General features: G+C 41.3%; 4 protein-coding genes across 6 annotated transcripts in view; 3 read left to right on the top strand and 1 right to left on the bottom strand.

The window, feature by feature from the left end:
* Egfr (epidermal growth factor receptor) overlaps window positions 1–16205 on the bottom strand; it is a 40368-nt gene that overhangs the window by 9469 nt on the left and 14694 nt on the right. Inside the window, exon 1 of one of the 2 annotated variants that reach the window (XM_017073724.4) lies at window positions 3500–4638. The exons of the other annotated variant lie outside the window; for it this stretch is intronic. Within the exon in view, the coding sequence (XP_016929213.3) occupies window positions 3500–3791 (292 nt within the window). The 5' untranslated portion in view covers window positions 3792–4638. Of the gene's footprint in view, window positions 1–3499; window positions 4639–16205 lie in introns of those variants that run through there. 2 annotated transcript variants of the gene reach the window in all.
* Window positions 11589–12775, top strand: LOC108009405 (serine protease grass-like). The gene is made up of 4 exons (XM_017073725.4): window positions 11589–11847; window positions 11916–11958; window positions 12014–12189; window positions 12245–12775. Exons 1-4 carry the CDS (start codon window positions 11610–11612, stop codon window positions 12706–12708), a joined length of 921 nt encoding a protein of 306 aa, XP_016929214.3. The 5' UTR covers window positions 11589–11609; the 3' UTR covers window positions 12709–12775.
* Window positions 13273–14534, top strand: LOC108009406 (chymotrypsin-like protease CTRL-1). The gene is made up of 4 exons (XM_017073726.4): window positions 13273–13638; window positions 13703–13751; window positions 13802–13977; window positions 14031–14534. The coding sequence occupies exons 1-4, from the start codon at window positions 13407–13409 to the stop codon at window positions 14435–14437; spliced, it is 864 nt and encodes a 287-aa protein (XP_016929215.3). The 5' UTR covers window positions 13273–13406; the 3' UTR covers window positions 14438–14534.
* LOC108009407 (serine protease grass) lies at window positions 14498–15685 on the top strand. 2 transcript variants are annotated; one of them, XM_017073727.4, is made up of 4 exons: window positions 14498–14859; window positions 14912–14957; window positions 15010–15188; window positions 15253–15681. In XM_017073727.4, exons 1-4 carry the CDS (start codon window positions 14658–14660, stop codon window positions 15657–15659), a joined length of 834 nt encoding a protein of 277 aa, XP_016929216.3. In that variant the 5' UTR covers window positions 14498–14657; the 3' UTR covers window positions 15660–15681. The 2 variants fall into 2 exon arrangements, with proteins under 2 accessions (XP_016929216.3, XP_065719562.2); XM_065863490.2 differs by lacking the exon at window positions 14912–14957 and having other exon boundaries at window positions 14604–14859; window positions 15015–15188; window positions 15253–15685.

Here is a 16205-nt window from a genome sequence, read left to right as displayed (position 1 = left end):
TTTTTGGTCTGCTGCCTGGCTTTGAATTTTCGCATTCGCAACTATTTTTAGGCATAGAACGGCCCGAGAGCGAGACGGAAAAGAAAATCGGGGAGAGGTCTCAGAAGCTATCTCGGCAACGGCAGCAATTCGTGGGCAGAGGACCGACAACCTCGGCTTTAACTCTGGTTTTCGAAATCGAACGCCCACATGCGGAAAAAATAGGCAAAGAAAAAAGGCGGAGGCAGAAAGTCAAGCGAACTGCAGTCAAAAGTTCAAAATAGTCAGCACGGAAAAAAATATGGCCCACTTATTAATGATAATTTCGTGGTATATAAATGTGATACTACTATATAAGCTTTGAAAGTATGGTTTCCCAAAATATTACAAGTTAGTATATTAAAATATCACCTTTAATATGCAATGTATATACTAGAGGTGCAGAAAACATCGCTTTTCCGATGTTTTAAAAGGCAATCATCGATGTAACATTGAAAATCACCTCTTGTATATACATATTTTAGACATATGATATGATACATGGTTTTACAGAAATCAAATGTAGTCATATGTCCATTCCAACATACCAGATAAAGCAATAAAAATAAATGTATTTCAATGATTTGGGCATAATTCTTGAACATTTTAAAAATCGTACAATATTTTTCCTGTGCAGCCCAGGAAAAATGTCTCTGGGTCCAGGAAAACCAAACAAATGTGCCCAGAGAGCCGAGCTCTTTGGAACAATCAACAAGTGAGCGACAGACTGCGCAATCGCAGCAGCCCGAGATGCTCTTTCTTTATGTTTTTCCATTTTTCTGACGCTCTCCTCTCTCTCGCGGAGGTGTGTGTATCTGTGTGGGTTTTAGAAAACCAGTATTTCGACTCGGGCTCAAAATTGCTGGAAGTAGTTGAACAGCTAAAAGTAAATGCAACGCTAATGCATCAACGACTGCAGCAGGCCAGGCCTTAAAGTTCAGCATTGGTTGAAAGCCAAGCTCTGGCCATTTCGCAGTTCAATTTGGCCATTATTTCTTTGATATGATGGCTTAATCAGAAATATGGTGGAAAAATGCAAAGCGCACACAGATACGCACACACACACAGGCGCAGGCAGCGCGTGCCTGTCGCCGTAATTAGCTGGAAAATAGAAAATGGGGGCTTTCGGGGGGCTGGGGATCGGATTGGGATGCTGGTTGGACTCGGACTTGGACTCACGAAGCCATCGCAGCAAAGCGCACTATGGAATGCGGTTTTTCAAGCGCTAGCACGCACACTCAAACTGTGTGTGTGTGTGTTGGTGTGTATCTATGCGGGGGGAGATTTGAGAACCAAAATCTAGGAGGAATGGTTAACTATTTACAAGGATATTCTCGGGAACTTTAAGAACACATCTTTAAAAATTCGTAACTATTAGATACTCCTGTGGATTGTTAAGACAATAAATATTTTATTCCGAAAACATTTAAGTCCTTTTTATAAAAATTAAGCATATTTAAGTAATGTGAATTTTCCATTCGTATAAGAAGGTACTTTGTACTACAAAATAATAACAAACAAGTATAGATTCAAGCGAAAAATTCCAATACGCCAATAATTATATTAGTTACAACAAATGCAAAATTCTACGAAATATATTGATAAGTTAATCTAAAGTTATACTACGAATTCGCATGAATAAAGAAATGAATGACGGTTAATTGCCAGTGAGTGCAGTGTTTCGAGCTATAAAGACGTCAACAACAATTGCGAGTTATTCAAGTTTCTCAACCCCCTCTACGATTTTTGTTTAACGGTTTCGATTCGCCTGCACGTGCAGGCTTTTCTCTAGCATTTATTTGCATATTTACCGCAGCTGTGCTTATTTATGGTCATAAAGAAAAAAAAATGAAACAGTAACGCCGAGCAAACAACTCGAACAATTTCTGCGAAAAAGGGCATTGTGACAACGAGCGTCTGGGCGAATAAAAAGGGTAACTTCCATGGCGATTATCGGCTCAGAGGCAGGAATCTTTATCGGCTGGCATAACCCGCTTATCTAGCCATATATCCGCATATCCGGCTATGTGGCAGTTGTCCTCCATTAGCATAGACCCCTTGGCCAAAGTTTTCCTATCAATATTTGCACAGTTGCTGGCGCACAAAGCGCTCATACAGTTATTAATTTGCAGCTACAAGATCACTGAATACTGGCTATCGACGTCCTCCCTTTTTTTAATTTTTCACTTTTTTGTTTGCCCGCCAAATACAAACATTTGCCTCAAAGTATTGTGCAAACAGACACGACCAGATACGCAGTGCTGTTCATTCAATTATGGCCAAATGGTTAGTCAAACAGCCAGCCTGGCCGAAACTTTCAGTAGCGCGAATACAATTTTTTATTAATTTCCCAACGCCCAACAGCCGAACCCCACAGCAAAGAAAACCTCGAGAATTGCGGAGTCAACAAATTGAGTCGCCATTTTAGCTGGAAATTGTGTCGCTAGTTGTGTGTTGTTGCTGCAACTGCAATTGCTGCTGATGCAGAGAAAAGGGCACGCAGACGGCGGGAAAAGTCGAGCGATTTGAACACCAACTAACTACGCGTTACCTTGTACATTTGACATTACGAAATGCACAACGAAATGCTCTCCTTGGCTAATCAGTGTGTTCTGCTTTTGGTTCTGGTATTCTGGTTATGTTTGCCATGATATCTGATGACGAGGTGTGGGGGAACTCAAAACAGGGGCGATAGTGCACACAAGACTCTTTGACTAAGCCAGCGCCAAGTCAAGAGGTGAGGCACAGGGCAGGTGAGACCAGCGCAAAGGGCAGGTAGCAAGTAGGGGAAAGTGCCCTTATGACTAGACGATACCCTGGCGTATACTTGATATATGGTAAGGCAAAGAAACTACTAATTTAAACAAAAGTTGTCCTTTTAATTCTAGGATGATAGTAAATAATTAGAATACCATTGATAATAGAGCTTAATTAAAGCTCTTTAATAAAGTAGATCATAGAAATATTCTTATTTTCAATAAAGAAAATTATTAAATGTTCAAAACTTAAAAGCCCGCATCCCTATGTAACACTCAGCAATTTTATCAAATATTTATATTTCTGTTAGCCGTAGAAAAATAAAAAATATTTTGTATATTAAAAGCTATTCCTTTCCATTCTCGATATTGCACAACCACCCCTATATAACTGACATTTGCAGGGTAACGATAAGACCTAATAATACGAAATGCAGCCGAAAACATAGCTATATATAAAGTGCAGCATGAGGGGCAAACAAAACCAAAACAAGAGCCCACTGGCGATAAGATAACCGGCAGCATATCGCCGAAACGAAACTAAAAACCCAAAAAAAAAACGGTGGAAACTCTGGAGTTAAACTGATACGGTGGCCATATATGGGTTGACTTGGCTTTTCCGGATGATATATGGGCGGGCAGGCAGATGATCTAACCAAACACATTGTGATAGATGGGGGCAGTTTTTGAAGAAGATGGATAGATCCTGGCGGTGGACGACTTACTTTTCCCCTTGACGAACTCGTTCTTGTTCTGATCCTCCAGAATGGTGGGAATCGATCCGTTGGCTCCCAGGGCGAAATGGGAACTGCTCCTCTGCCGATTTCTGTCCGCATTGCTGCGATATAGGAATCGATCCCGATCCCGATCTCGATCGATGTCCTGATGACGCTGGCGATTGTTCTGGCGCGAGTAGCGATCCCGGGCGATCGCCGAGGCGGGCCAAATGCAGATGCAGTGGGCCAGGAGGAGCAGCAAAAGGGGGAGGCAAAGGCCGTTGCGCCGACGCAGCAGCATTGTGGGCGGTGGGTGGTACAGTGGGATGAATCAAGCCCTGTTCCAAGCAATAACCCCTGACGTCATAGGGGTTATTTTTTTTAAATTTTGTTTTTCTTGAACTTGCGGTTTACTTTCGACTCTTTTTTGCTTGCTCAGCTTTGCGTGCCAAAGATACAGCTTTTTATATAAATTTTATTTCAACTCTTTCACTGCGTTTGCTTTTGTTGTTGTTGTATTTAAGCTGTTGTCGTTGCAATTTGCCACTGTATGGGTGTTTACATTTCACTGTGTGTGCGTGTGTGTGTGTGTGTGTATTTTCGAGTGGGTCTTTCAACGCCTGAACGTGTGTGTGTGTGTTTATAGGAACCAGTTTCACATTACGAGCCACAAGAGTTGTCCGAAGGCTTTTATATATATTTTTTGTTATTTTTCAGATGTATTTTTCAGCTTCTTTTATTATTTTTTTGTCCGCAGACTTCGATTTTTGAGGTTAGGAAGGGGCGCGCAGGCGCAGGCGCAGCTTTAATTGCCCTAAGCAATTGTTTTTGCCTTGCCCCCACAGCCTTTAATTTGCACAGAAACACACTTGGCCATCTTGCGCACTTTCGAGCCACTGCAGAATGACCCGGCTGCCAATTAGCAGGGAAATCACAAAAATACGTTTAGTATTGGCCAAAGGCACTTGCTCTACACCCCGGTTCGGCTTTGGGATTTTTACGGATTTCTGCGATTTCTCGGTATTTCGATTAGCACGATCGTAGAATTAGCAATCGCCGCGATCGAGACCAAAGATATAGCAGAGGATTCGAACTCGGACTGTCCGCACGGAGCGATTCGCGTCTGCGCAGCAACAAGTTGTATTCGAGACTGAAATCAAAAGCGAAGCCAAAGCCGCAGCTCTCTCGCTCTCTCTTCTCTCCGAATCCAATCCGTATCTCACAATCTCTTTTCTCGGCGAAGAGAGCCAACTCACAGGTAAAAATAAAGGTGAGCGGCGAAATCTCAAGCGCAGATCAGGTCAAAATAAAAGCAAAGCCAGCCATACAGCAAATACAACAATAGAGCACAGCTGCACACCGCTCTCGCCCTCTCCCGCTCGCTCACTATACCCCTCCCACTCGCACCGACAGCGGGGCATCTACATCCACAGGTAATCGTAAACGTAGCAGCGTTTTAAAAAGTCAGCGTAATACGAAACGAAACGGTGAGATACATTGGGCAATCCGCCCAGACCACCAAATGCTCTACATAACATGCGAAACACTTGGCATAACCCATCAGAATTGAATATTAATGATCGGGAATACCAACTTAAGATGGTACAATTAAAGAATATTATTTTTGTAACAACTAGATACCCCTAACTTAGAGAATATTTGTATAACAATCCAGTGGAGACATTCTACCAAACATGGGGCATAATTCAAAGATGAAAATAAAACCTCTAGAGATCTACAGATATTTGGAAATCTACTTTTAAAGCAAAGTAAAGTGTAGATTTTGTCATGACAAAAAATCATTTAATTTAAAATTATTCTTTAAAGTATTTTAATATTTTTTTTTAAATTAATATACAGCTTTAAGAACTTATGATAAAGTTTTAAATTTAGAAAATCCAAACTGTTTAGCATGTAATTTTTTACCATTTTGTTATGGAAAACACAAATGATCAATTGTAATTTTAAACCATTTATGACTGAGTCTATAGTAACGATCTCTCTCGTTACTATGGGTAAGTACTTGAGAATCAGTCTTCTGATTTCCCCCTCCCCCAAAATACCGAATGGCAACAAGGGCAAAATACCAATTCGGGGATAATCCGGCAGCATCTTAACTCCGACAGCTGGGACAGGGCATTTAAGATTCGCATCGATTGCAGGTCGCTCTCACAGGTAAGATCTTGTGTATATCCCAATTTTTCTTGGCACTATTGTTGTTGCTGGAGGTTCTGCTGTCTAGTGTCGCCTGTTGTTGTTGTTGCATTCGAATTGCGGCGAATTCGAAAACGCTCAGGTAAAACGATCGCCGCTCTCTCACCTGGTTGTACACATTTAAGTGTGTGTGGGCAATGCTGCCATATAAGCACACAAGATCTCGGCATTTGTATCTGTATCTGTAACTGTGCCCGCATCTGTATCTGTGAGCTGAGCCTGCGTGGGCCATGGATTGTCTTTTGGCAAAAAGATTTCTGTTCGAGCGATGTCAACATTGTTAGGGCAGATCCAAGATCTCGGTGGCCTCTTCTTCACCTGTTCCCAGCCCACAAGAAATCGGGGTTTTTACGCCTGCGCCATGTGCTCTGCGGGAACGGAATCGGGATTGGTATTGGGATTGGGCCAAAAGGACACTGTTGCGGCAGGTAAAACCGAACCGTTTTGACCTCTACACTTTGGCATAACTCAAAAAACAAATGCCGGGGACAAAAGGTGCACTTGGAAAAGCGCAACCAACTCGCCGTGCCGTATTCGAATCTCGAGTCCCACGCTGCGACTCTCGAGAGGCGTTGCATTGTCTCGCTCGGCGCTTTGTTTCAGAGCATGAAAATACATTTAAATTGAAAAGCGTTTCCAAGAGTTTTCGTAGGGGGAAAGCGCCGCTCCGATCTCCAGCGATTGGCAGCCATAATCAAACATATTAATAGCCATCTTGCGAGCAGACCTCAATCAAAGGCCAGTGCTGGCCCTACCCGTACAGAATCATCTGTCAAAATCGAAGAGCATGCAACTGACAGCCGAACATCGAGTTGAGAACGATCCGAGAACTCTGAAAACACTTCAGGCCACTCCACAACTCCACCACTCCACTCCACTCCTCAGATCCACAGGTAAACGACGCTCGAAAGGTGTAAGATACGAATCCGAGACGCCGAGATGCCCCGACCCACACTCATAAACATTTGATGAAGCGTACAAAATGCCATGCGAAGAGAAATGTTTTTTAACTCCCCCACTCCAGTGCAGCACTCCATCTGTCTATGATCTCCCCTGCTTTTCCCATCCCGAATTCAAAAGAAAGCCTCGAAAACCAGACCCTTGATGTGATTCCTGGCCGCTCTACAGGTTCTCGGAATCATTGGGACCATCGTGATCATCACCATCGATGTCTGGAAGTCGGAGAATCGGAGTCGAGGCGTTACTTTCAAGTGCCACGCAGATTAAGAGTAACAAAAGATCGGCTCAGGAGGCGCTCAAGTGTCTCAGGCCGAGTAGGGATGCTCCAGCCCATAGGGCGCAACGAATTCGTTGCATTATGAAGTGTTGCACATTGGCACATGGTGCTCAGCAGTGGGCAAACATAAATACATACCTACAGAATGTATAAACAGGCCTTAGTATTCGATTTTTTGCGAATACTTGATAGAGAATCTGTCTAAATGCCCTTGAAATACTTTTAAAAACCATGCTATAATGATCCTAGCCCACTCAATACTCAAGCAATTAAGTTTACCAAAAATAAAAGTGATAATATATTGACAAAACTATGGAGTTATAATTTCTGAAATGTCAAGTATAGATTGATATTTTAATTTAATAACATAAAATGAATAAATCAAATTTTTATAATCAAAAAATGAAATTTAAACTATGAACGTATTTTATTTGACTTTCGGTAACTCTAGGTGGTCTAAAAATATGTAAAATGGCCAGCTATTAATAGAATAGAATGTGATTAATCACAGAAGTTGAGTAACCATTAGCGTATTTTACAACGCAAATAGCTTTCTTTTAACGCGTTATAATTGGAAGTACCCCACTTTGTTGCCCAAATATTACCTTAATTTTGGCCAACTTTAAACGCGTGCCAGCCCTAAACAGTAAACACCCAAAGGCGCGTAATTGGATTACCTGGCCCTTTGGCACAGCCCTTGCCTTGGCAATCCGTCGATACAGATGATAGATCGATCAGATTCCGGCTGCGGTTGTGCTTCATCAGCATTCAACTTGTCACATGGCTGTGAAAAGCTGCTTAGAATTAAAGCTAATTGCTGGGGCCCCCAACATGATGCGGCACATTCGAGTTGGCTTTGATGGCTCTTTAGAGCTAGCACATATGTATATAGGAGCATTCCTCCCATTCAGCCCGGCTAATTGGCCATAAGATCGACCGCTGCCTTAACTTTAACCCCAGCCGCAAAGGCAGGCGTGCAAATACGCAGAAACTTTGACTTCATCTCATCGTTTTAGCATAAAGAGTTTTGTTTTTATATTTGGTTTTCTGGTTTTTTACTGATTTTTTTTATATTGATTGTCGCCGTCGTCTGCTGTGTTGTTGGGGCACGACTCACGTTTCAAAAAACACACAAAAAACAAGCGGTGGTAAAAAGAAGAAATACAAAATAAAGAGTGCCTCAACGTCTCTCGAAGCGATTCCGAGTTTTTTGAGCTTGGGCTTAGCGCTGTTTTGGCTGTGTTGGCTGGCTGTGTGTTCCTCGTATTTTTATTTCGCCGTTCGCTTTTCGTTCCTTTTTAATGTCTTTGTAAACATAATTGCAACAACTCCAATAACAGATTGTTTGCGCGACTTTAATCGCTTTGTCGTGAAGTGTGAAATATGAGCGTCCAAGTCGCTGGGGAGCTTTGGCCCTGGAGATCTCTGTCTCTCCTCGAGGGACCCCCGCCCGCCGACTTATAAATACCCACGAAAATATATTTCAGTCCAGTCTGTCCCGTCGACCATAATATTTGCAATGTGTGGCTTGTGCCGCTAAATGTAAATTATGGCAAGCCAGCAACAATAGCAACAATGTGGGGCGGCCATTTTGGCCAGCGGACAGCAACAAGTTCAATTAGCGCATCGGTTCGATTTGCTAAATTTAATCCGGGCATAAAGCACGAAGCGAATGCCACTCCGGTCAGATAAGCAGAAGCACCTTCGGAGAAAGAGAATCTGGTGGCGATAAGCGCGGAGAGAAGTCGAGAAACCGAGAAACGGACGTTTTAGCCACGCACACGTGTGCTCCACGCAGAGAAATCAGAACCATCTCACTTCCACATTGTCTTAAAGGTACTATATGATATCAAACTCTTGATTATGGTATTTCGATTTTAAATCATTACAATACTCCATTATAACAAGAAGAAATCAAGCATTTACATAAAGATAGTTGTGGTATCAACATTATATAATAATTAACAGCGTTAAATTCTCATCATATTGATTATATGGTCAAAAATTATTTCCGTTTTTGGTTTTAATATCTACGAATTGATACTCATATTTATATATCATCAATTGAAAATCATCAAATATATATATAATATATTGCAAAGAAAAATCTATTCCAGAAAATTAAAGAGACTTGTTGTAGTTAAAGCAAAATATGGTCGCATAAAAAATAAGTATCACCAACAAAAATATATTGACTACCCAAACATAAAACAAATAATAGTTTTAAATGTTGACCCCGATAAGAAATGGGTGACAGATAAGAGACAGGGAAAAGCCCTCCTCCAAATATAAAATATTGCAAAATAAAATCTATTCCAGGAAATTAAAGAAACTTTTTTTGGAGTATTAAAAAAATATTATGTAAGGCAAAATATGATCTCATAAAAAATAAGTATCACTTATAAAAATATATTGACTACCCAAATATAAAGCAAATAATATTTTTGAAAGTTGACCCCGATAAGAAATGGGTGACAGATAAGAGAAAGGGAAAAGCCCTCCTCTAAACGATGGCCATAATTTCTCTCTGTGTGGGGATTGGGTCTGCGTTTGCCTTTGCCTTTGGACCTTCGAGTGCAGGGCGCCCGTCGACAACAGCATGTTGCAACAACACTCGACAGCGGCAACCTGTGGAGCCTGCGTGCCATTAGCCATGGAGCATGAAACAAAAGCCGAGCCAGAAAGATGGGGCACTCGGGAGGAATGGATCGGAGTGGAGTGGAGCAAAGTGGAGTGGCGTGGAGCCCTGCCACAATGCATTTGCGATAAATGGCAGGCTTGCAGGCCTGGAAGGCCCTTAAAAGCCAGCGACAACAGCAGAACCGAGCCGAACCGAGCAGAACAGAGCGACGACTACGAAGAAGTGAAAGATTTGCGCAGTGAGATAGCTCATTTTGGATGTGAGCCGGGTCTGGGCCAGTTCTTCGTTTGTTACCTTGGCTAATCGGCGGCTATGTAAGATGGTTGTTGTACGTGCGGCGACAGAGTCGCAGCCTCGGCCCAAAGTCAAGACCACGAACGTGCTTTTGCTGTTGCTGTTGCTGTTCGATGTTGCTGATGTTGACACCAGCAACAACAGCAGCAACATCGCTCCTCCGTCCTCAGGCCGACCACAGCCGCATTCCGAAATGTAAGGATTCAGGCAGCCAAGAGGGCCGCCCCACTGCCAGCAGCCCGGCAAGGTCAATAAATCCAGAAATCCAGATCCACTCACGATTAGTGATGGCTAGGGTATTATTTCTTCTACCCAGCTACGGAAATTTAAGCCAATAACTAATAATAAGTGTGGAAGAAGGGGATTTCGCCTTTAATGCATATCGAAAGTGTTTCAAGGGTGTTCGGACATATTATTGTCTAAATTATATTGAATATATAGTATAATAACAAAAACTAAATAAATACAATCTCTTAAATACATAAAAATATATCATATTTTATAAACATAGAATTTTGACCATCATAAAGCTTGTGAATATTTTGAAAAAGAACATATTTAATATCTACTATAATCAATGATGCAACCATTATATTCTAGCTTTTATCTAAAGAAATATACAATACATTTTTTTAACAAAAATGACCACTATCAATACCTCCCAATCTTTCAGACTGTGAGTAAACCATCGACTGGTATTTAACACGACTCAGAACAAAGCCATAAAAACCCCATTTATAATAGCATCGCTGAAATGTACCTGCTTGTCACATATTGAATACAAACAAAGCACTCATAATTAGATAAAAATTAATTTCGTGTCGTCTCCATAGCTGTAGTTCGAAGTTCGAACATTCCAATTCGAATATTCAAATTCCAATGCTATTCATTTTTTGCGGCCCATTTGCTTATTTCAAATGAAAATGATTATTTCAGCCGTTGTTGCTGCTGTTGTTGTCTCTCTCAACTCTTGAGTTGTGTGTTTTTTCTGAGTGTGTGCAGCCAGAGTTTCGAACTTAAACCGGTTTAGCACAAAACGGCAGCAGTCAGCGTTGGCCGTTACCAAAGCTTAGACTTGGCCAGCGAGAAAACAAGAGAGAGAGATCGGGGAACGAGATGCTGGCGATGGGGATGGCGGGCCAAGCCCACACCTCAATTGATATTACCTCTCTTTGTGGGCATGTGTATGGATTTCCGAAGAAACGATTGCTCAGCATCCAGCACCAGCGGAGAGAAATAGGGGGAATTCTTGGAGATAGTAAGACTCCACTTCCCCTCACTCGCTCAGCAGAGAAAAATCCTCTCAGCTTTAAAGTCCTGATTTACTTACATACTTTCCATATTAGCTCTTTGCCCAGACAAACCATAAACAACGATATAAGAACATACAATATGTGAACAATGTTCACTGAACATACTATATAAGAACCCTTAATAAACATGTGTTTTTTGATTCCAAAACTATTTTGCAAAAACAAAATATTATACTTTTAGAGGAACCTTCAAAAATCCATGACTGACATACTATTAAATTATTGTTAGATTTGTAGAAAAAAATTGTATAAAAATCTTTGAAAAACCGGCAATGTCAAATGTTATTTATTTAAAAATTATTATTCTTTTTCTTTGAAAAACCCATATTTGCCATAATATATTTTTGTGCTTATCTCCGAGCATGCCGAATTATAAAATCCGGGACTCTGGCCTTCCAATCTCTTAGTCCGGGCTTTGACATGAAGATCGTCGCAACTGTTATTGCCCTGATTTCAGGGATTATCATTGGAAATGGACAGATCGCTGTATCATTCCTGGATCACAATTGCGGAGTTTCGATTTCGGGCTCTACTGCTACAGGGGCTAGAGTTAGCCCAAGGATACTTAATGGCGCACCGGCAGATATGTTTGGTAATCCATGGATGGCATTGATAAGTAGTCTCAGTGGCACGTGCGGTGGATCGCTCATAACAAACCGTAAGTATTTTAACAGAAAAGGTTAAACTTTGCGGAATAGGAAACAAAATATATAATGTCATATACAGGCTTTGTGCTTAGTGCTGCCCATTGCAGAAGTAGCTACCCCACGTGAGTACATTTGTATAATTATTTTAAAGACCTTGACCTCACCATCTGGTTACAGGGTAGTATACCTAGGGGAGTTTGACAGATCTACCATCACCGATTGCTCGACCACAGCCTGCATGCCAAACGCCATTGCAATTCCCGTTGAGGCACAAATAGTTCACCCAAGTTATTACCACTTTACCCAGAATGATATAGCATTGTTTCGACTGGACAGGGAAGTGCAGTATACAGGTGGGTAAAATTTCCATTTTTGCGATGATTTTACAGCAAACTTAATCTACCCCAGACTACATTAAGCCAATTTGTCTGCTGACCAACTACAATCCGTTGAATTCCATCAGTTCCTTGACTGCCACTGGATGGGGTACCACAGAAAATGGATCCCCTAGCAGCATATTAAGAACCGCCACCCTGAGGCAAGTGGATCGCTCAAATTGTTCAGCCTTATTCGGAAATAGAGTGGATACATCTCATATCTGTGCTGGAGAATCTAACTCGGATACATGCAGTGGAGACTCTGGGGGCCCAGTATCCGCTAAAATACAATTCAACGACGGTTCAAACCGTGTTATTCAGCTCGGAATTGTCAGTTATGGCGAAGACACATGCAGAAATTATGCGGTCTACACGAATGTCATGCACCATATCAACTGGATCCTGCAGGTCGTGGGACAATACACACAGTATACCCTAGTATACCAAGCACCAGTAATTTACTATTATACGCCCTATTATACGAACGTTGGATGATTCCCAATTTTTAGCAAGAGCAACCCCTAAACTATTAAAGAATATAGTTTATTTTTAAACCATATAATATCGCTATTTTCATTCTACAATTCTTATCAATATAACTGCAATAAATTGTCTTATCGCGTGGGCTTTGAAATCTGTCGGGAATAACCCAATGGTAAGCTCCGGTCAGCGATCAGTAAGTTCGCACAGCCTTAATCGCTGACAACGAGGAGCCTCGCAGATCAAAAAAACGATTTTGAGGATTTGGCTGTACTACTATCTGCAAAATTGGTTGGAAATTCGAGATCTGTGAGATCATTTACTAGTCGATTGATGATATGTAGTTTTTCTGGAATTTCCTACTTGTAAAACATATTTTAAGCCCTCTAGGGACCATCTTAATGTAGCCTGTGGTAAAGTGTTCAAATTTGTCTAAAGCTTTAAGTGTCAGAATCAAGAATACTTATACATTTAATGTATTTCCTAACTTAGAGGATTTTCTGGTGATATGGAATATATGGAACTGCAACAATTTATTATTATCGCGTACTGAGAACTCAAATCCGATCTCATAATTCGCGGAATTCAAATATACGACAATTAACTTGGAATCCGGACCACTGACCGCTTACATTACCGATAAGCTCGACTGTGGGATGTATTATTAAAGGCGTTGGCAATGTTATTCCCAGTCAGTTCGTGCTTTATTATAGATGCAAGTAATGGGAACTGGAGCAGTAAGGCTCCTACTTTTACTGGCCCTCGGCTGTGTGAAAGTGCAGGGTCAGCCATATTTGCTGGACCCACAGTGCGTATCAGCTAGATCTGAGCCAGGACACTATCGTGTGATCAATGGCAGAGCTGCAGACTTACTTTCCAATCCCTGGATGGTTATTATCATCGAACGCGGAATGATGAAGTGCGGTGGATCGCTGATAACACCACGTATGTAGTTTGAAAAATTTTCGCCAAGGGCTACCAACAGATAATAACTTGTGAAGTTCTAAAGGATATGTATTGACAGCTGCGCATTGCAGAAGCGAATCCAATCGGCAATTGTAAGTGTTATTGTAAACATACTTGGAAAATATTTAAATTCCGGATTTAGAACAGTGCGCTTGGGGGAGTATGACGTGAATCAGCCATTCGACTGCACGAATTATGGCTGCATTCCCCGTCCCAAGGAAATCAATGTGACAAGAACATTAGTACATGGGCATTTCAACGATTTCCACAGCAATGATATTGCTCTTCTCAGACTGGAAACGGTAGTTCAGTACGGAGGTGAGGTGACGAATCAAAATATGTAAATTAAATATTATAATATTCCAATCCAGAGCACATAAGGCCAATCTGCATGATTATGGGAGATTCGAATTGGTCGAGGAATGTACTGAAGAATATATTGCAGTTCAACACCACAGGATGGGGTCGCACGGAAGCCCGAACAAACAGTCCTGTCCTTCAGCAAACATCCTTGACGCACTATAGTTTAAGCTATTGCTCCCAATATTTTGGCAGGCAGATGGATCACACCCACATATGTGTGGGAAGCAGCACAAGTTCCACGTGCAGTGGAGATTCTGGAGGTCCCCTAACGGCTAGGCTGCAATTCGGGCGTGAGAAAAGGGTCATCCTCTTCGGAGTGGTCAGTTACGGCCCAGGTCACTGTTTCGGACCCACTGTTTTCACAAATGTACTTCCTTATTCGAGTTGGATCGAATGGCATACCAAAAATAATTGATAGTAAATACTTTAAATAAATCAAGGTTAATGTACTATCGAACTTTACATTTTTATAATCCACATACTCATATTAAAATACTGTTTTAAATATCGCATCTCTTTAAGACTCTTCGTAAGAAAAATTCAAAGCGCAAACATATATATCCAAGAATTTCTTGATAAGGTTCTCCCTGGCATAACGACTTATCTTTCAGTTTGCTCGCGTCGCTTCAATCGAAATGTACTGGGTTTTGCTGTTAGGATACCTCTTTTTAGGAAATCAACAAGTAAATGCACAGTTTCTGGAGCCAAACTGCGGATATATGTCTCCGGAGGCCCTGCAAAACGAAGGCCATCAAGCACACATATCGGAAAGCCCTTGGATGGCTTACTTGCACGACTCCGGAAAGTTTGTGTGTGGCGGCTCGCTTATAAACCATCGTAAGTAGAATCCACACCAAAGATTTCTTCTTTTATCCCTATTTTTTCGAAGGATTTATCCTGACAGCCGCACATTGCATAAACAACGAAGAGAATTTGTATGTATGATATGGAACTTTGAAACTTAACTGAATGTATTATTACTTTCAGAACAGTGCGATTGGGGGAGTTCGATAGCTTAACCGGCCTGGACTGCAGCGGTTCCGATTGCATACCACCCTCTGAGGAGTTCGAGATCAACTTGGCCATTCGTCATAGTGACTACTCGAGAACCAATCGCTTTCATGACATTGGGTTACTCCGTTTGGCCAGGTCGGTAGAGTATAAAGGTAAGAATTCATAGATATTTCTTTATAACACCTATTGGCTTTCACAATTTATTTCGTTCCGCAGTGCACATCAAACCGATTTGCCTGATCACAAATACTGCCCTTCAGTCACGAATTGAGCGCCTCCAGAGATTGGTAGCCACAGGATGGGGAAGCGGCTCGTCCGGATTTCCGAGCCATACCCTGAAATCCATTCGAGTTACTCGAGTGGATAGAAGTGAGTGCCGCAGGAGGTACCTGGTCAATTGTCGCAGAGATCAGATCTGCGTGAGCCACGAGTCCGGAGAATCCTGCAGCGGCGACTCCGGAGGACCCATGGGTCATGCGTTTCGGTATGACGGTCAAGTGGTCTTCGTTCAGGTCGGAATTGTAAGTTATGGCAACCCAGAGTGCCACAGTCCTAGTGTTTTTACGGATGTAATGCGTCATGTAGCTTGGATCAAGTGGGTTGTTGACCGCCACATCGAATAAACAAAACAAAAAACATTTGCTTTATAATGATAATTTTAAAATATGCGCTTAAATTATTACCTACATTTTAGAACTTGTAAATATCTGCAAATCTTTATATCTTACAAGTCCAGTTAGGGTCGAAAATATACAATAATTTTGTAAAAATAAATAAACAAAAATGAAGACAATTTAAAAAGTAACTGCCAGCCGACTGCAAGAGACATCTAGCGTTGATATACAGAACCTGAGCAGCTTACATTGATTTTACATTGTACTTTATTCTTTTTTACAATGTAACTTACATGTCTTAAATGGAGGGTTAGGAACATTGATATCGGGATGGTAGAAAACTTTGATGATGGTAGCGCAGCCTCGAACCGATATTTTGATTTGTGATAAATCATGATGTCATTTCCGGTAAGAAACTTTGCTGTATCTAGCGAAGACTCAACCCGATATATACTTATCGACTTTTCAAATTAAATTCGTTACAAAACTAACTTTAAAAATGAATAAAATTTTTAAAGCTTAGCATTAAAAAAAAATAATAAAAAAATGTACTTA

This window comes from Drosophila suzukii, chromosome 2R (genome assembly GCF_043229965.1).
Source record: "Drosophila suzukii chromosome 2R, CBGP_Dsuzu_IsoJpt1.0, whole genome shotgun sequence".
NCBI lineage: Eukaryota > Metazoa > Arthropoda > Insecta > Diptera > Drosophilidae > Drosophila > Drosophila suzukii.
This window is presented reverse-complemented; position numbering and strand designations above follow the sequence as displayed.

Excerpts from the sequence above, each read along its gene's own strand:
- LOC108009405 (XM_017073725.4), top strand. The coding sequence starts at position 11,610 with ATGAAGATCGTCGCAACTGTTATTGCCCTGATTTCAGGGATTATCATT. Across the intron at positions 11,848-11,915 it reads TGGATCGCTCATAACAAACC|GCTTTGTGCTTAGTGCTGCC; the intron begins GTAAGTATTTTA and ends TGTCATATACAG. Across the intron at positions 12,190-12,244 it reads CAGGGAAGTGCAGTATACAG|ACTACATTAAGCCAATTTGT; the intron begins GTGGGTAAAATT and ends AATCTACCCCAG.
- LOC108009406 (XM_017073726.4), top strand. The coding sequence starts at position 13,407 with ATGCAAGTAATGGGAACTGGAGCAGTAAGGCTCCTACTTTTACTGGCC. Across the intron at positions 13,752-13,801 it reads AGCGAATCCAATCGGCAATT|AACAGTGCGCTTGGGGGAGT; the intron begins GTAAGTGTTATT and ends TTCCGGATTTAG. Across the intron at positions 13,978-14,030 it reads AACGGTAGTTCAGTACGGAG|AGCACATAAGGCCAATCTGC; the intron begins GTGAGGTGACGA and ends ATTCCAATCCAG.
- LOC108009407 (XM_017073727.4), top strand. The coding sequence starts at position 14,658 with ATGTACTGGGTTTTGCTGTTAGGATACCTCTTTTTAGGAAATCAACAA. Across the intron at positions 14,860-14,911 it reads CGGCTCGCTTATAAACCATC|GATTTATCCTGACAGCCGCA; the intron begins GTAAGTAGAATC and ends ATTTTTTCGAAG. Across the intron at positions 15,189-15,252 it reads CAGGTCGGTAGAGTATAAAG|TGCACATCAAACCGATTTGC; the intron begins GTAAGAATTCAT and ends TTCGTTCCGCAG.